General features: G+C 34.5%; 2 protein-coding genes across 3 annotated transcripts; both read right to left on the bottom strand.

Moving 5' to 3' along the window:
* Positions 1 to 511: 511 nt before the first annotated feature.
* On the bottom strand, positions 512 to 1,811 carry LOC111632247. 2 transcript variants are annotated; one of them, XM_023376636.1, is made up of 3 exons: positions 1,581 to 1,811; positions 1,388 to 1,508; positions 512 to 1,279 (listed from the first exon to the last, which is right to left on the bottom strand). In XM_023376636.1, exons 1-3 carry the CDS (start codon positions 1,794 to 1,796, stop codon positions 585 to 587), a joined length of 1,032 nt encoding a protein of 343 aa, XP_023232404.1. In that variant the 5' UTR covers positions 1,797 to 1,811; the 3' UTR covers positions 512 to 584. The 2 variants fall into 2 exon arrangements, with proteins under 2 accessions (XP_023232404.1, XP_023232403.1); XM_023376635.1 differs by having other exon boundaries at positions 512 to 1,508.
* A 7,231-nt stretch (positions 1,812 to 9,042) lies between these two features.
* On the bottom strand, positions 9,043 to 10,948 carry LOC111632246. The gene is made up of 4 exons (XM_023376634.1): positions 10,811 to 10,948; positions 10,184 to 10,418; positions 9,940 to 10,111; positions 9,043 to 9,870 (listed from the first exon to the last, which is right to left on the bottom strand). The coding sequence occupies exons 2-4, from the start codon at positions 10,397 to 10,399 to the stop codon at positions 9,116 to 9,118; spliced, it is 1,143 nt and encodes a 380-aa protein (XP_023232402.1). The 5' UTR covers positions 10,400 to 10,418; positions 10,811 to 10,948; the 3' UTR covers positions 9,043 to 9,115.
* Between the last annotated feature and the right edge of the window lie 1,230 nt (positions 10,949 to 12,178).

Below are 12,178 nucleotides of genomic sequence, written 5' to 3'. Positions count from 1 at the left end.
CTTGTAATTTCAGTAGAAATAAAGGTAAAATTCGGCCAAATAAAGTTCTGAGAATAATCATGTTCATTGCTGTACCTGAAATTGAGAAATGTTCGTTAGGTTTTTCCTTTTGAAAACCTATTTGAAACAATTACGAGTCTTTCTTTCTTTAATCATGATGTCACTTTTTCATTCCTTAATTATCATTCTGTAATTATAATTTGATAAGCAGAAAGAGGACTACAGTACTTGCATAGGTGTACATATGTAACTACAATCTTACTGGATGCCTTCACAATACTATTTTGATAATGGGTATTCTAGTCCCTTCTATGAATTTTCGATATATAAGGCGTGTTGCTTACTAATTTTTAAAGTATTCTGAACAATGAGATAAATAAATTGAAGTTTATAGAATGCCACCTTTAAGACTTCTGTAAACAAACAAAACATAAAAGTTTTTATAATCTTCTGACTATTGTTATAACTTTGTAATGCAATTTAATAAAACCATAATTTTAGTAAAATTTTGTAGTTTGTTATTAAATTCACGAATGTAATTTTATTAACATGTATACAAATATAAAGTACAGAACTGATTGGGTTCAGTTAAACCATACTAGAACGAGTGTTCCTATATGCCAAGGTCGACCACTAGACGTAAAAATGAAATTTTCTTGTTTTTCTTTTATTTTGGGAATACAGTTTGCACCAAAAAATCTACAGTTGTAATAAAACAAAATCGGCAAATTTGGAAAATATTCTTCAAACTTGTTCAACGTTAATGCCAAGTTGCATTTGCAGATGTAACTGCAAAATATGAATGCCACGCATTTTCGTTGGTTAATTTCGTAGCGTGATTTGAAGTGTTTGAACGTTTCCTCCGCATTTTGTGCCTTGATTTTCGTTTCTAATCCTTCTTCTCCGGTTAAAACAAACGAGAAAGCATTAACTCCCTCTCCAGAGAATGCTAGTGCTGTATAAGTCTCTGGTGTTCCTTCGCAACTACTGATGCCAGCAAAGGGGCATCTTGGCATCACGTTCAAAACACGCTGTTCTACTTCACCGTCTACAAACCATAGAATGCATTTGAGTTCTTCTCTAGGTATATCTATGATTTCTGACAAATCTGTCATTCCGTTAATAATGTTCTCTTGAATTTCTCTGGATGTTAACGAGAAACGATGCACTCGAATTTTTGGAAGGGATGGAATAACGGCTAACTGTGTACTTATCAATGGTGAAGGTGGTTCAGATGAATGTATCAATGGTGAAGGTGGTTCAAATGAATGTTGTCTTGCTGAAAGAAAAAATTGTTGAATATTGAATAGAGAAAGCGCATAAGATACTGCCTTAAAGAATCTTGTAAATTTATCTGAAGATCTTGCAAAATCATCGCATGTTTTACAATTTGGCAATTCACTTATTATTATTTCTGGTATAAGTTGTTTAGTGCATTTTTTCTTTATGTAAGGAAGCAACATATCCGGACTAAGAATGGACTTCATTTGCACATCTTTTGGAATATGCTAATATGTAATAATGAACAAATATCCGAATTAGATACGAACTTATAAAATCTAGTTATTGAAAAATCTTACCTTGGTTACGAATATCACTCTGTTTCTCAAGATTTCGCTGGCTATATTTTTCCATAAAGTGCATACTCGTTTGCATCGTATTAAATCTTCATTATTCAAGCAATCAAGGATATATTTAACTATATTAGGAAGATTTTGTAATACATATTCCGCTCGACACTGGGAGAATGAAGACAAAGATTCAAGTTCATCTTTCACGTTTTCTTTCTTTGTCATTTTACTCTTGATATCGTTACTGTAAAAGAGAGTTTGCACTTTTAGGATTTTAAAAAATTAAATGTACACATTATTTACAAAAATCAATATTTATAAAACAAATTTATTTTTATTTGATACTTTATACAATTTCTTTTAGCAAGAATATGTAGGCTTATATTTTTATTTTCCTGTAGTTATATATAGCAGGAAACTATAAGGAGGGGGTAAGTATGGCGATCGGTCAAAAAATGATCTCCCCAAGATTTTTACATTTTTAGAATTGAAAGACTGAAAACTCGAGAAGTAAATGCAAAGAAATTTGGGTTGTTTTTTTTTGTATGTGTAGATTGTTTGTTTGTGTGTGGGGAATGTTTGCCCATTTCGAAGCTTAATAACTCCTGTGCTAACTTTTGCCGTAAAAGCTTTTAACCCCTTAACGCCCGACTGATTTTAAGTATGATGTAATCAAGCATTAAAAATACATAAAAAAATACTTAAAAGTAAAAAAAACAAAAAAATGCGTTAATTTTGAAGAAAAAGCTTCAAATTTTATTTTCCTTTGTCTCGCCTTTCTGTGAAATTTAACAACAATGAGTCATTATTTACACAGCTGGATGACCTTGAACACAGCTGGAGTCCGATTTCCCGGGGCATTCTCATATACGTCTCGGGAGGACAAAAGTTTAAAGTAGGTTGACTATAAGCGACACGTATAATTTTAAATATTTTTAAAAATTTAAGATTTTAATTGCGATTTCCGACCCCCCTAATTAATTAAATTAATATATAAAAAAATCGATTAATTAAAAAAATTAAAAAACTATTGGAGGTCGTTTTTAACATCAGAAAGCAGCTTTAAATAACTTTACCGAAGGAAAATCCGTGTGCTACAACTTAGGAACCATGAAATAAATTTGATAAAAAACTCCCATTAAAAAACGATTAAGCTTTAATCGAGCCTTATCAAAGGCTCATTAAAATCGCGATAAATTTTTTCGCGCGGGCAAAAAATTTTGAAAAATTTGGGGACCTAAAAAACATTCCAAAAATTGAAAAAAAAATTTTTTGTCAAAAGTGGCCTTAACTACCGAATTTTATGTAACGCTATGTAACCTTGACGAGTTACCTCGTGAATGGGCGTTAGTTATGTGACCTATTTGCGTTTGCGTCTGGATTGCAGTGGAGGTCCAGCTAGCGAAGTTTTTACGGCGACGGTACTATCGAACTTATAAAGACAATAATTATATTCTACGAGTTTTTTTCTGTACTATAATTACAAATGTAGTAAAAATAATATCTTTATTTTCATATATTAACTTTTATTATCGTATTATTAATTAAGATAATATACAGCACCTATTAAGCTGAGCTTTTTTCATTATATACTCCTCTAAATTGAAGGATTTTCCTTTGGCCGTCCATATCGCGTGTTTTAGGCATCCATTATTATAATCGGGTTACCTCTTTTCGTAGATACACGAATACTTTCCGATGTTTTCGATAAATCGTTCCAGATCTATTCTAGAGTAACCACGAGGAAACGTACACAAAAGCTCGTTTTCCGCCATTTTAGCACCGTGTCACAATGACCTAGATTTCACTGACTTCTGACTGGTGGAAGGTACCGCTTTACGGCCGTATTCGCGTCGAAAGTTGAACACTGCTCAACTCGCTTTTACGCTGGTTTTACGACACGCTCGGGCGTGAAACATCAGGGTCACGTGATTAAAAGCGTTTACGGCGCGGGGTTTTACGCCGTTTTTACGGTAGTGGAGTCTCGTCCTTACCGTTATTATTATTATCTCTCAACAATATCCCCACGTGTTGTTTGAAAAAAGTATTTTTTTTTGTTTATAACAAGTATTTTTTATTGTTACTGTAGGAAGGAAAAGGACATAGCTAGTTTCTCCAGATTTTCTCTACAAACGGTAATTTTTTTCATTATTTATTCAGTATTTTTATTAATTTTTTATTGACAAGACTATGACTTGTTTATAAAATCATACTGCCTGCCGTATTACCAGCTTAGAGGTATGAAGGAGTACATGTCAGAAGTTGCAATTTGGCACAGAGTATTTGGTGCCCAAATCATGCGCGCATAAAAAAACAAAACAGACTTGTAGGTACTCAGGGGACTGAGAACCGAGTCAGAATAAAATTCAAAGTAGCGACACACTCTACAAACAGGCAGTGCGTGATTTGCGCATGCGTTGCTGGTTGGGAAGTTGGAAACGCAACGGCAGTTACGCTAATGAAAAAAGGTTGGAAACCGCTGCTCTTAAGACGAAAAATAATGAACAATGTGAACGCTTTGGCGATCGTTTAGAATCTGTGGTCGTTGTCGTCGGCAGTGTGAATGCAGCCTAGTCTAGACTCCACATTACCTGAAAACAGAAACTCAGAAACAAAACTGAAACATACAGAGTGTTTGTTTCAGTTATGTTTTCGTTTTAACTTGACTCCACTAGCACAGAAATGAACGTTACGTGGAAATGCGCCATCTGTTGATCAGTGCTGTAATTGTTGTAGAGTCAAACATGGACGACGCTACGGATTTTGCCAAGCTTTCTCTGCATATTATTAACTATAAAATTGTTAATAATATGCAGAAAGTTTGATTGGGAAACAGTTGAGAATTGAGAAAGAAAAATTGTCAATAATATGCAGAAAATGTAAATAATTCAAAAATTATTAACAATAAAATTGTTAATAATCTTTGAATTACAGTAGACCCCCTATAACACGGTAGATACGTTCTGTGTTTTATGAAATTCATGTTGTACGAGTCCTTAAATACATGAGCCAATCACAGCCTGGCACGTATGCTGTTTTAGGACTACGGCTGTTTGAAAAGTTTTCTTCAATAAAATTAATTGATTATAGGCTAATTTGACTCGAACATTTCCAAAACATGTATAATTTTTTGGGAATACTTACCGAGTGCGCACTGTTCGAAGACGCCATTGCTTAAGCTTGTTTTCGTCGCGGAGCTGCTCATCGGACGGCGTACGCGTACGAAGCTTGTCACGTGACTACTCATCTCTGACGTGTTTCCTGATAACTTATTCTTTTTCCGAACAATTAGCTGAACTTTCCAGACATCACGTGATAGATCAGAATATATTATAGTACTATATTTTTATTGTAATTAGAAATGACTTATGAAATAACAAATGTAAAACCGCTCGCTAACGACAATAATTCTATCATGATATATACTGTATTATGATGATAAATATTAATCAGATGCAACATAAGATGTGTAATGTCTTGATGTAAATAAATATTATACAATTTTATTTATGACATGAAAGAGGTTAGGCCAGTGATGGGCAAACTTTTTAAAGAGCGGGCCAAAGGAAAAGAAGAAAACTTTAGGCGGGCCAATATTATATAATTGTAACCCAGCGCTGCATCTGAAAATCCAGGTGGCGCTATAAAAACATGTGCAGGCCGTCCGCCATATTTCTTTTTCTCTCTTTCGGCTACGCTACGCACGACGAGTGGATGTTCTGTACCGAAGCATGCTTGTAACCGATCGAGCTTTTACCCAATAAGTGTAAAACAAAATTTTGTACATGATTGTAAATAAACTTTCATGGTGAGATATAAAGCTTCGGTTATTTTGTATAATCAACGAACACTCAAGTTAAGTGGTGCATCAACCACCACTGCCTGTATTCTTTTTTACTCGTCAGATTAGGAATAATGTTGCGCGGGCCGGATAGAACATTTCAGGGGGCCGCATCTGGCCCGCGGGCCGTAGTTTGCCCATCACTGGGTTAGGCAATTTAAAAGTAGAGTAGAATTATTAGTTATTTATCGCATTATCATACGTTATTATATGTTGATTTTAATCTATATTTAGAATGGAATGATGTTTTAATATTTCTGTTAATGATGTGTAAAATTCAGCGAATTTTTCGTAGAAAAAATGACTTATCAGGAAACACGTCAGAGATGAGTAATCACGTGACCGAACAGCACCGACAAATGTCACGTGACAAGCTTCATACGCGTTCGCCGCCCGATGAGCCGCTCCGCGACGAAAACAAGCTTAAGCAACGGCGTCTCCGAACAGTGCGCACTCGGTAAGTATTCCTACAATTCTTTGTTTATAGCATATTTTATATGGATTATTCCGAAAAATTATACGGATATTCCATAATTAATTTTATGGAAGAAAACTTTTCAAATAGCCGTACCCCCTAAACTGCACAAGTGCCGATATTCGTATCGTTATCTGAAAATTTTTCATTCAACAGTATAGAAAATTTGTGCTTTTCATAACACGTGATAGCAGCCATATTGTTGACCAGCCATACTATTTGTTTTTTTAGTTAAATACAATTAAAGTGTATTTAACAAAAAAAATGTTTATTTATTTCGATTTAGAGTGCATAATTCATTATTACATTCTCATAAACTAGTAACCCGGGACGCACCCTAGTGGGCGTTTTTTACAAATTTTCATGAGGCACGGTTCCTTTGACCTTTTTGTTCCTATCAATATGTTCTACAGCTCCGTTAAAGTCCCAATGGTAAGATTTACCCTCCGAATGAGTGGTCGCCACCCCCCAAAAGGTAGTCCTCCCCCGTGCGAACAATAAATGTCTAATGAACCACCCCCCTACGCGCGATCCTTCGCGAGATATAAGCCCCTGAAAATTCACCTAAGTCATTTCCGGTCACGTGACACCGTGGCCAAAAGGAAGCCTACTGCGCGAAAAAAAAATTAACGCGCGCTCGCGCACACTCGGAGGGGTGTCGCCGACCCGCTCATTCGCAGGGTAAATTGTGTCAAACAGGCGGTCACGTGACCCGTAGAATAATTTTCGGAGGCCTATATCTCGGAAAGGATCGCGCGTAGGGATATGGTTCATTAGACATTTATTATTCGCACAGAGAGGGTGTCGCCACCCTTGATTCGGAGGGTAAATCTTACCGTCCCAATCGCGTCATACGGATCTATATTTCTACCTATTAAACATTCTATAAATACTTTAAAATAGTTTAATTTGTTTATTTATCTTCGCTTGTAAACCTCGATTTTAAATGTATCCGCCATTTTTTCAACAAATTTTCCGTGAGTCAATGCGCGACGTTCACTGAGTCACGGGATGTTGTAAACGTGCGGTGCAAGGTTAATCGAGGCATATAATAAGGCAAGGCAAGGCATATAATAATTATTTATACCATTTTGTGGTATAAATAATAAATTCATATCAATAATAAATTCTTATTACAGATAAAAATAATTTATTGTTAATTTAAAATCTTCGCTTGGGCGCCTCTAGTGCCCGTTTTTGGCATACTGTTACGCGAACAGACGGATACCCGTTCAATGGATTATATGTATACCGTACGTTTCTATATTCAACGGTTGACTCAACGATGAGAGAACGACGTTTCTAAATGGAACGTTGAGTTCTCCGTTGAGACTAGTGACGTAAGCGCTGTTTCACCGTTGAGCTCAACGGCAGTGTTGCCTTTCCTAGAAGTAGGCTACATTTGTACTTTTCTGGTACATTTTGCCCTTTCCAGTAAATTGAAAGTACATTTAGATTTTTAGTACATTTTCAGTACATTATAATTAGGGAATTCGATCCCGGTCCTTATTTCTAATCCCGGGATTTCGGGATTATACTTATTCGATCCCGGGATCCCGGGATTATTTCGGTATTGAGGGTTAATAAAAAATAAGAAAATCTTACAGAAATTAAAAATCAAAATTTAGACAAAAATCAACGTATTTTACGGTATACACCTAGTTAATTTAATCACTCTAATTAATCAGACTTACAGTCAGACTAACCAGACTTAAAATCACTGTCTTCATGTTAAATTTATTCTTTTTTAAGCATCACTGAGATCTCTTTAAACTCACATAAATTGAAAAAACTTTTATGTAACAAACTATGCAAATAAACCTTGAAAATTCACAAAAATTTCTCTTAACATCGACTAAATAGACTACTTNTTTAATATGGTACGTCAACAGAATGTACACTAAGAAGAGATTTTTCGAAAAATTCCCCCCCAAGGTGGAAGTGTTATACATTTATAATAGATACATTTTGAGCCACAACAAAGCGTGGCAGGGTCTGCTAGTTTCATATATTTGTGACACTCTTTGAAATATTGCAAGATTTCTCATAATTACAAGCTTTTTGACTCTCACGATCTCTCAATACATGTTTGGACCTAATCAAGTAAAGAAAGCTGTATCACAAATCAACGTATACACATAAGTTTCTTAGACTTTTTACTGATTGTATTTTGAGATTCAAGGGGGTGCCAATCTCGCACGCCCTTCATAACTGTGTTCCGATTCTTTTTTGGTTATGAAATCCAAATGAGTCCAAGGTAGCAAAGTCGAGAGGGTAGTAGTAGTTCAGACCTTTATCTCGCATCAGATTTAAAGACACTTGTCTGGATAGAGGTACCATTACCTCTGTAACAGAATACATATAGTTGTAACGTATTGTAATTTTTCCTGTTTAAAATAATGTGAAATTAGCTACTAGTTAAGGATTTTCCTCAGAACGTTATTTTCAGGAATTGATTACCGATATAAAGGAATGCCAGTATTTTATATATCTAAAATTTGAGAGGTTTGAATTAGCATGAACAAAAATATCGCGCCAAATGAATCAGCGATGAAAGCTATTTCACAATAAAATTTATTATAATCATTATTATTTCACCTACGTTTTGTAATTAGGTTAAGATTTCAAAATAATTTTCTATTCTCTTGTAATTTCAGTAGAAATAAAGGTAAAATTCGGCCAAATAAAGTTCTGAGAATAATCATGTTCATTGCTGTACCTGAAATTGAGAAATGTTCGTTAGGTTTTTCCTTTTGAAAACCTATTTGAAACAATTACGAGTCTTTCTTTCTTTAATCATGATGTCACTTTTTCATTCCTTAATTATCATTCTGTAATTATAATTTGATAAGCAGAAAGAGGACTACAGTACTTGCATAGGTGTACATATGTAACTACAATCTTACTGGATGCCTTCACAATACTATTTTGATAATGGGTATTCTAGTCCCTTCTATGAATTTTCGATATATAAGGCGTGTTGCTTACTAATTTTTAAAGTATTCTGAACAATGAGATAAATAAATTGAAGTTTATAGAATGCCACCTTTAAGACTTCTGTAAACAAACAAAACATAAAAGTTTTTATAATCTTCTGACTATTGTTATAACTTTGTAATGCAATTTAATAAAACCATAATTTTAGTAAAATTTTGTAGTTTGTTATTAAATTCACGAATGTAATTTTATTAACATGTATACAAATATAAAGTACAGAACTGATTGGGTTCAGTTAAACCATACTAGAACGAGTGTTCCTATATGCCAAGGTCGACCACTAGACGTAAAAATGAAATTTTCTTGTTTTTCTTTTATTTTGGGAATACAGTTTGCACCAAAAAATCTACAGTTGTAATAAAACAAAATCGGCAAATTTGGAAAATATTCTTCAAACTTGTTCAACGTGAATGCCAAGTTGCATTTGCAGATGTAACTGCAAAATATGAATGCCACGCATTTTCGTTGGTTAATTTCGTAGCGTGATTTGAAGTGTTTGAACGTTTCCTCCGCATTTTGTGCCTTGATTTTCGTCTCTAATCCTTCTTCTCCGGTTAAAACAAACGAGAGAGCATTAACTCCCTCTCCAGAGAATGCTAGTGCTGTATAAGTCTCTGGTGTTCCTTCGCAACTACTGATGCCAGCAAAGGGGCATCTTGGCATCACGTTCAAAACACGCTGTTCTACTTCACCGTCTACAAACCATAGAATGCATTTGAGTTCTTCTCTAGGTATATCTATGATTTCTGACAAATCTGTCATTCCGTTAATAATGTTCTCTTGAATTTCTCTGGATGTTAACGAGAAACGATGCACTCGAATTTTTGGAAGGGATGGAATAACGGCTAACTGTGTACTTATCAATGGTGAAGGTGGTTCAGATGAATATATCAACGGTGAAGGTGGTTCAGATGAATGTTTCAATGGTGAAGGTGGTTCAGATGAATGTATCAATGGTGAAGGTGGTTCAGATGAATGTTGTCTTGCTGAAAGAAAAAATTGTTGAATATTGAATAGAGAAAGCGCATAAGATACTACATATGATGTACACTCACTTTGTCTTGTAAATTTATCTGAAGATCTTGCAAAATCATCGCATGTTTTACAATTTGGCAATTCACTTATTATTATTTCTGGTATAAGTTGTTTAGTGCATTTTTTCTTTATGTAAGGAAGCAACATATCCGGACTAAGAATGGACTTCATTTGCACATCTTTTGGAATATGCTAATATGTAATAATGAACAAATATCCGAATTAGATACGAACTTATAAAATCTAGTTATTGAAAAATCTTACCTTGGTTACGAATATCACTCTGTTTCTCAAGATTTCGCTGGCTATATCTTTCCATAAAGTGCATACTCGTTTCAATCGTACTAAATCTTCATTATTCAAGCAATCAAGGATATATTTAACTATATTAGGAAGATTTTGTAATACATATTCCGCTCGACACTGGGAGAAGGAAGACGAAGATTCAAGTTCGTCTTTTACGTTTTTGTTCTTTGTCATTTTACTCTTGATATCGTTACTGTAAAAGAGAGAGTTTGCACTTTTAGGATTTTAAAAAATTAAATGTACACATTACAGGGGCGTGCCATGACATTTGATGATAGGGAAGGTGTGTTTCTATAAGAAGGCGACTTCCAGGGACAATCAGTTAATTCTTTGAATGTATTTTTAATAGATTATTTATCTGACGTACTTAATAAATAAACAAGTTCAATATAATTACCTCTGTTATTAGTTTNGGTAAATTATTAACGATTCAATAGTAACCATTATTCGAGTTGTAAATTATTATAATAGTGAAAATTTTTTGCGAATTTTACCCTTGGGAAATCTTAAATGGCCTTCGATAATAGTTATATATAAATCGTGGTAATTATATATTATATACGAGATGAATTTTTCGTTACATACCAAAATTAGGATGGATGGCATCCCTTACTCTTCGAAGAACTGTAAACTACTTTAGTAGATGATTACTTGGCCCTTTGTTTTCTGGAATCAGTCTGTATGATAAAACGCACGTGTCGTGGGATATAAACAGCGCCACTTGCTATTATCTGTACATCCGCGTTGCCAGATCTGAAGGTTAAAAAGTAGCGGATTTGAACTGTTTGTAGCCCAAACAATAAAAATGAATTATTTTGTGACTATATAGAGAAATAAGTTTGTAATATATATACAGTCGACCCCCCTATAAGATATAGATACGTTCCATTCTTTAGGAATCCGATTTCTTACGAATCCTTTCAATCACAATCCGACACGTATCAAGTTTACGGACTACGGCTGATTGAAAGATTTTCTTCCATAAAATTAATCGATTCTAGACTAATCCGACTCAACATNGCTTGGTTAATTTCTGCTGCTTGCTTGGAATAAAATTTCTTGTATTTTATATTAAAATGATAGGCAAGCAATTCTGTTAAAAGCACTGGCACTGAACGTTTCGCTTCATGCAGTCTATTTTGCAATTTTTTTAAAATGATGTCAATCCCGAAAATCCCGGGATTAGGAAAACTTAATCCCGAAAATTTTGGGACTGAAAAGTGGTCGGGATCCCGGGATCCCGATTTTCGAGATCCCGGGATCAAATCCTCTAATTATAATATTTCAAGTACCATTTATGGTACAAAATAATATTTCACGCCCTAACGAAAAAATTAGTTTAATAAAGTCTCACTAGTGTCACCGCTCGCTAATTTGATTTACCCAATCGCAACGTACTGTACAGTACACGCGGTGTACATCGGTCGACGTCAACAACGTACGGATAGTTGCACGTGCAAATGTCTCGACTCGGTGTTTTCTTTCGCACGTTTCGGTCATCCGCACATTCTCGCGAGGAGCTTAACAAAATTATTCGCGCCACGTGGTCCAAACGATTCAGCTCCGTCAAACAAAAATAATGAACAGGTAAGAAAATGAATGATTTTAAACTTTTGTCCTCAATAATATCAAAATATCCGTTAAGTCAGAATCAAATTATTACAGAAAATAGTTTTGAAATTGTATGAGTATAAATAATATAAATACTTTTATATTATTTTCTACCACTATAATTTAATTTTTAAATTATGAACTTCAATTTTAGTAATCGTAGTAAAAGAAATAAGGGTTAATGTTACGTATGGTTCCAAAATGGCCGCGCAAAATAAGAAGGTCAGGACACGCGTGATCTACTTCTTGAGCTGCCATTTTGCGGTTTTTTGAGTCGCGTGTTTTAAGCAAACTTGTACGAGCAGTCAGTTTTATACGACATTAATTAAACTAAAATTGCAT

The sequence above is a fragment of the Centruroides sculpturatus genome, unplaced genomic scaffold, assembly GCF_000671375.1.
Source record: "Centruroides sculpturatus isolate CEXI.00-Female unplaced genomic scaffold, Cexi_2.0 scaffold709, whole genome shotgun sequence".
NCBI lineage: Eukaryota > Metazoa > Arthropoda > Arachnida > Scorpiones > Buthidae > Centruroides > Centruroides sculpturatus.
This window is presented reverse-complemented; position numbering and strand designations above follow the sequence as displayed.

What these genes read in the sequence shown, in the direction of transcription:
- LOC111632246 (XM_023376634.1), bottom strand. Translation starts at nt 10,399, where the DNA reads ATGACAAAGAACAAAAACGTAAAAGACGAACTTGAATCTTCGTCTTCC. An exon ending in GAGTGATATTCGTAACCAAG is followed by an intron (nt 10,112 to 10,183) that starts GTAAGATTTTTC and finishes ATTACATATTAG; the next exon opens with CATATTCCAAAAGATGTGCA. An exon ending in AGATAAATTTACAAGACAAA is followed by an intron (nt 9,871 to 9,939) that starts GTGAGTGTACAT and finishes TTTTTCTTTCAG; the next exon opens with CAAGACAACATTCATCTGAA.
- LOC111632247 (XM_023376635.1), bottom strand. Translation starts at nt 1,796, where the DNA reads ATGACAAAGAAAGAAAACGTGAAAGATGAACTTGAATCTTTGTCTTCA. An exon ending in GAGTGATATTCGTAACCAAG is followed by an intron (nt 1,509 to 1,580) that starts GTAAGATTTTTC and finishes ATTACATATTAG; the next exon opens with CATATTCCAAAAGATGTGCA.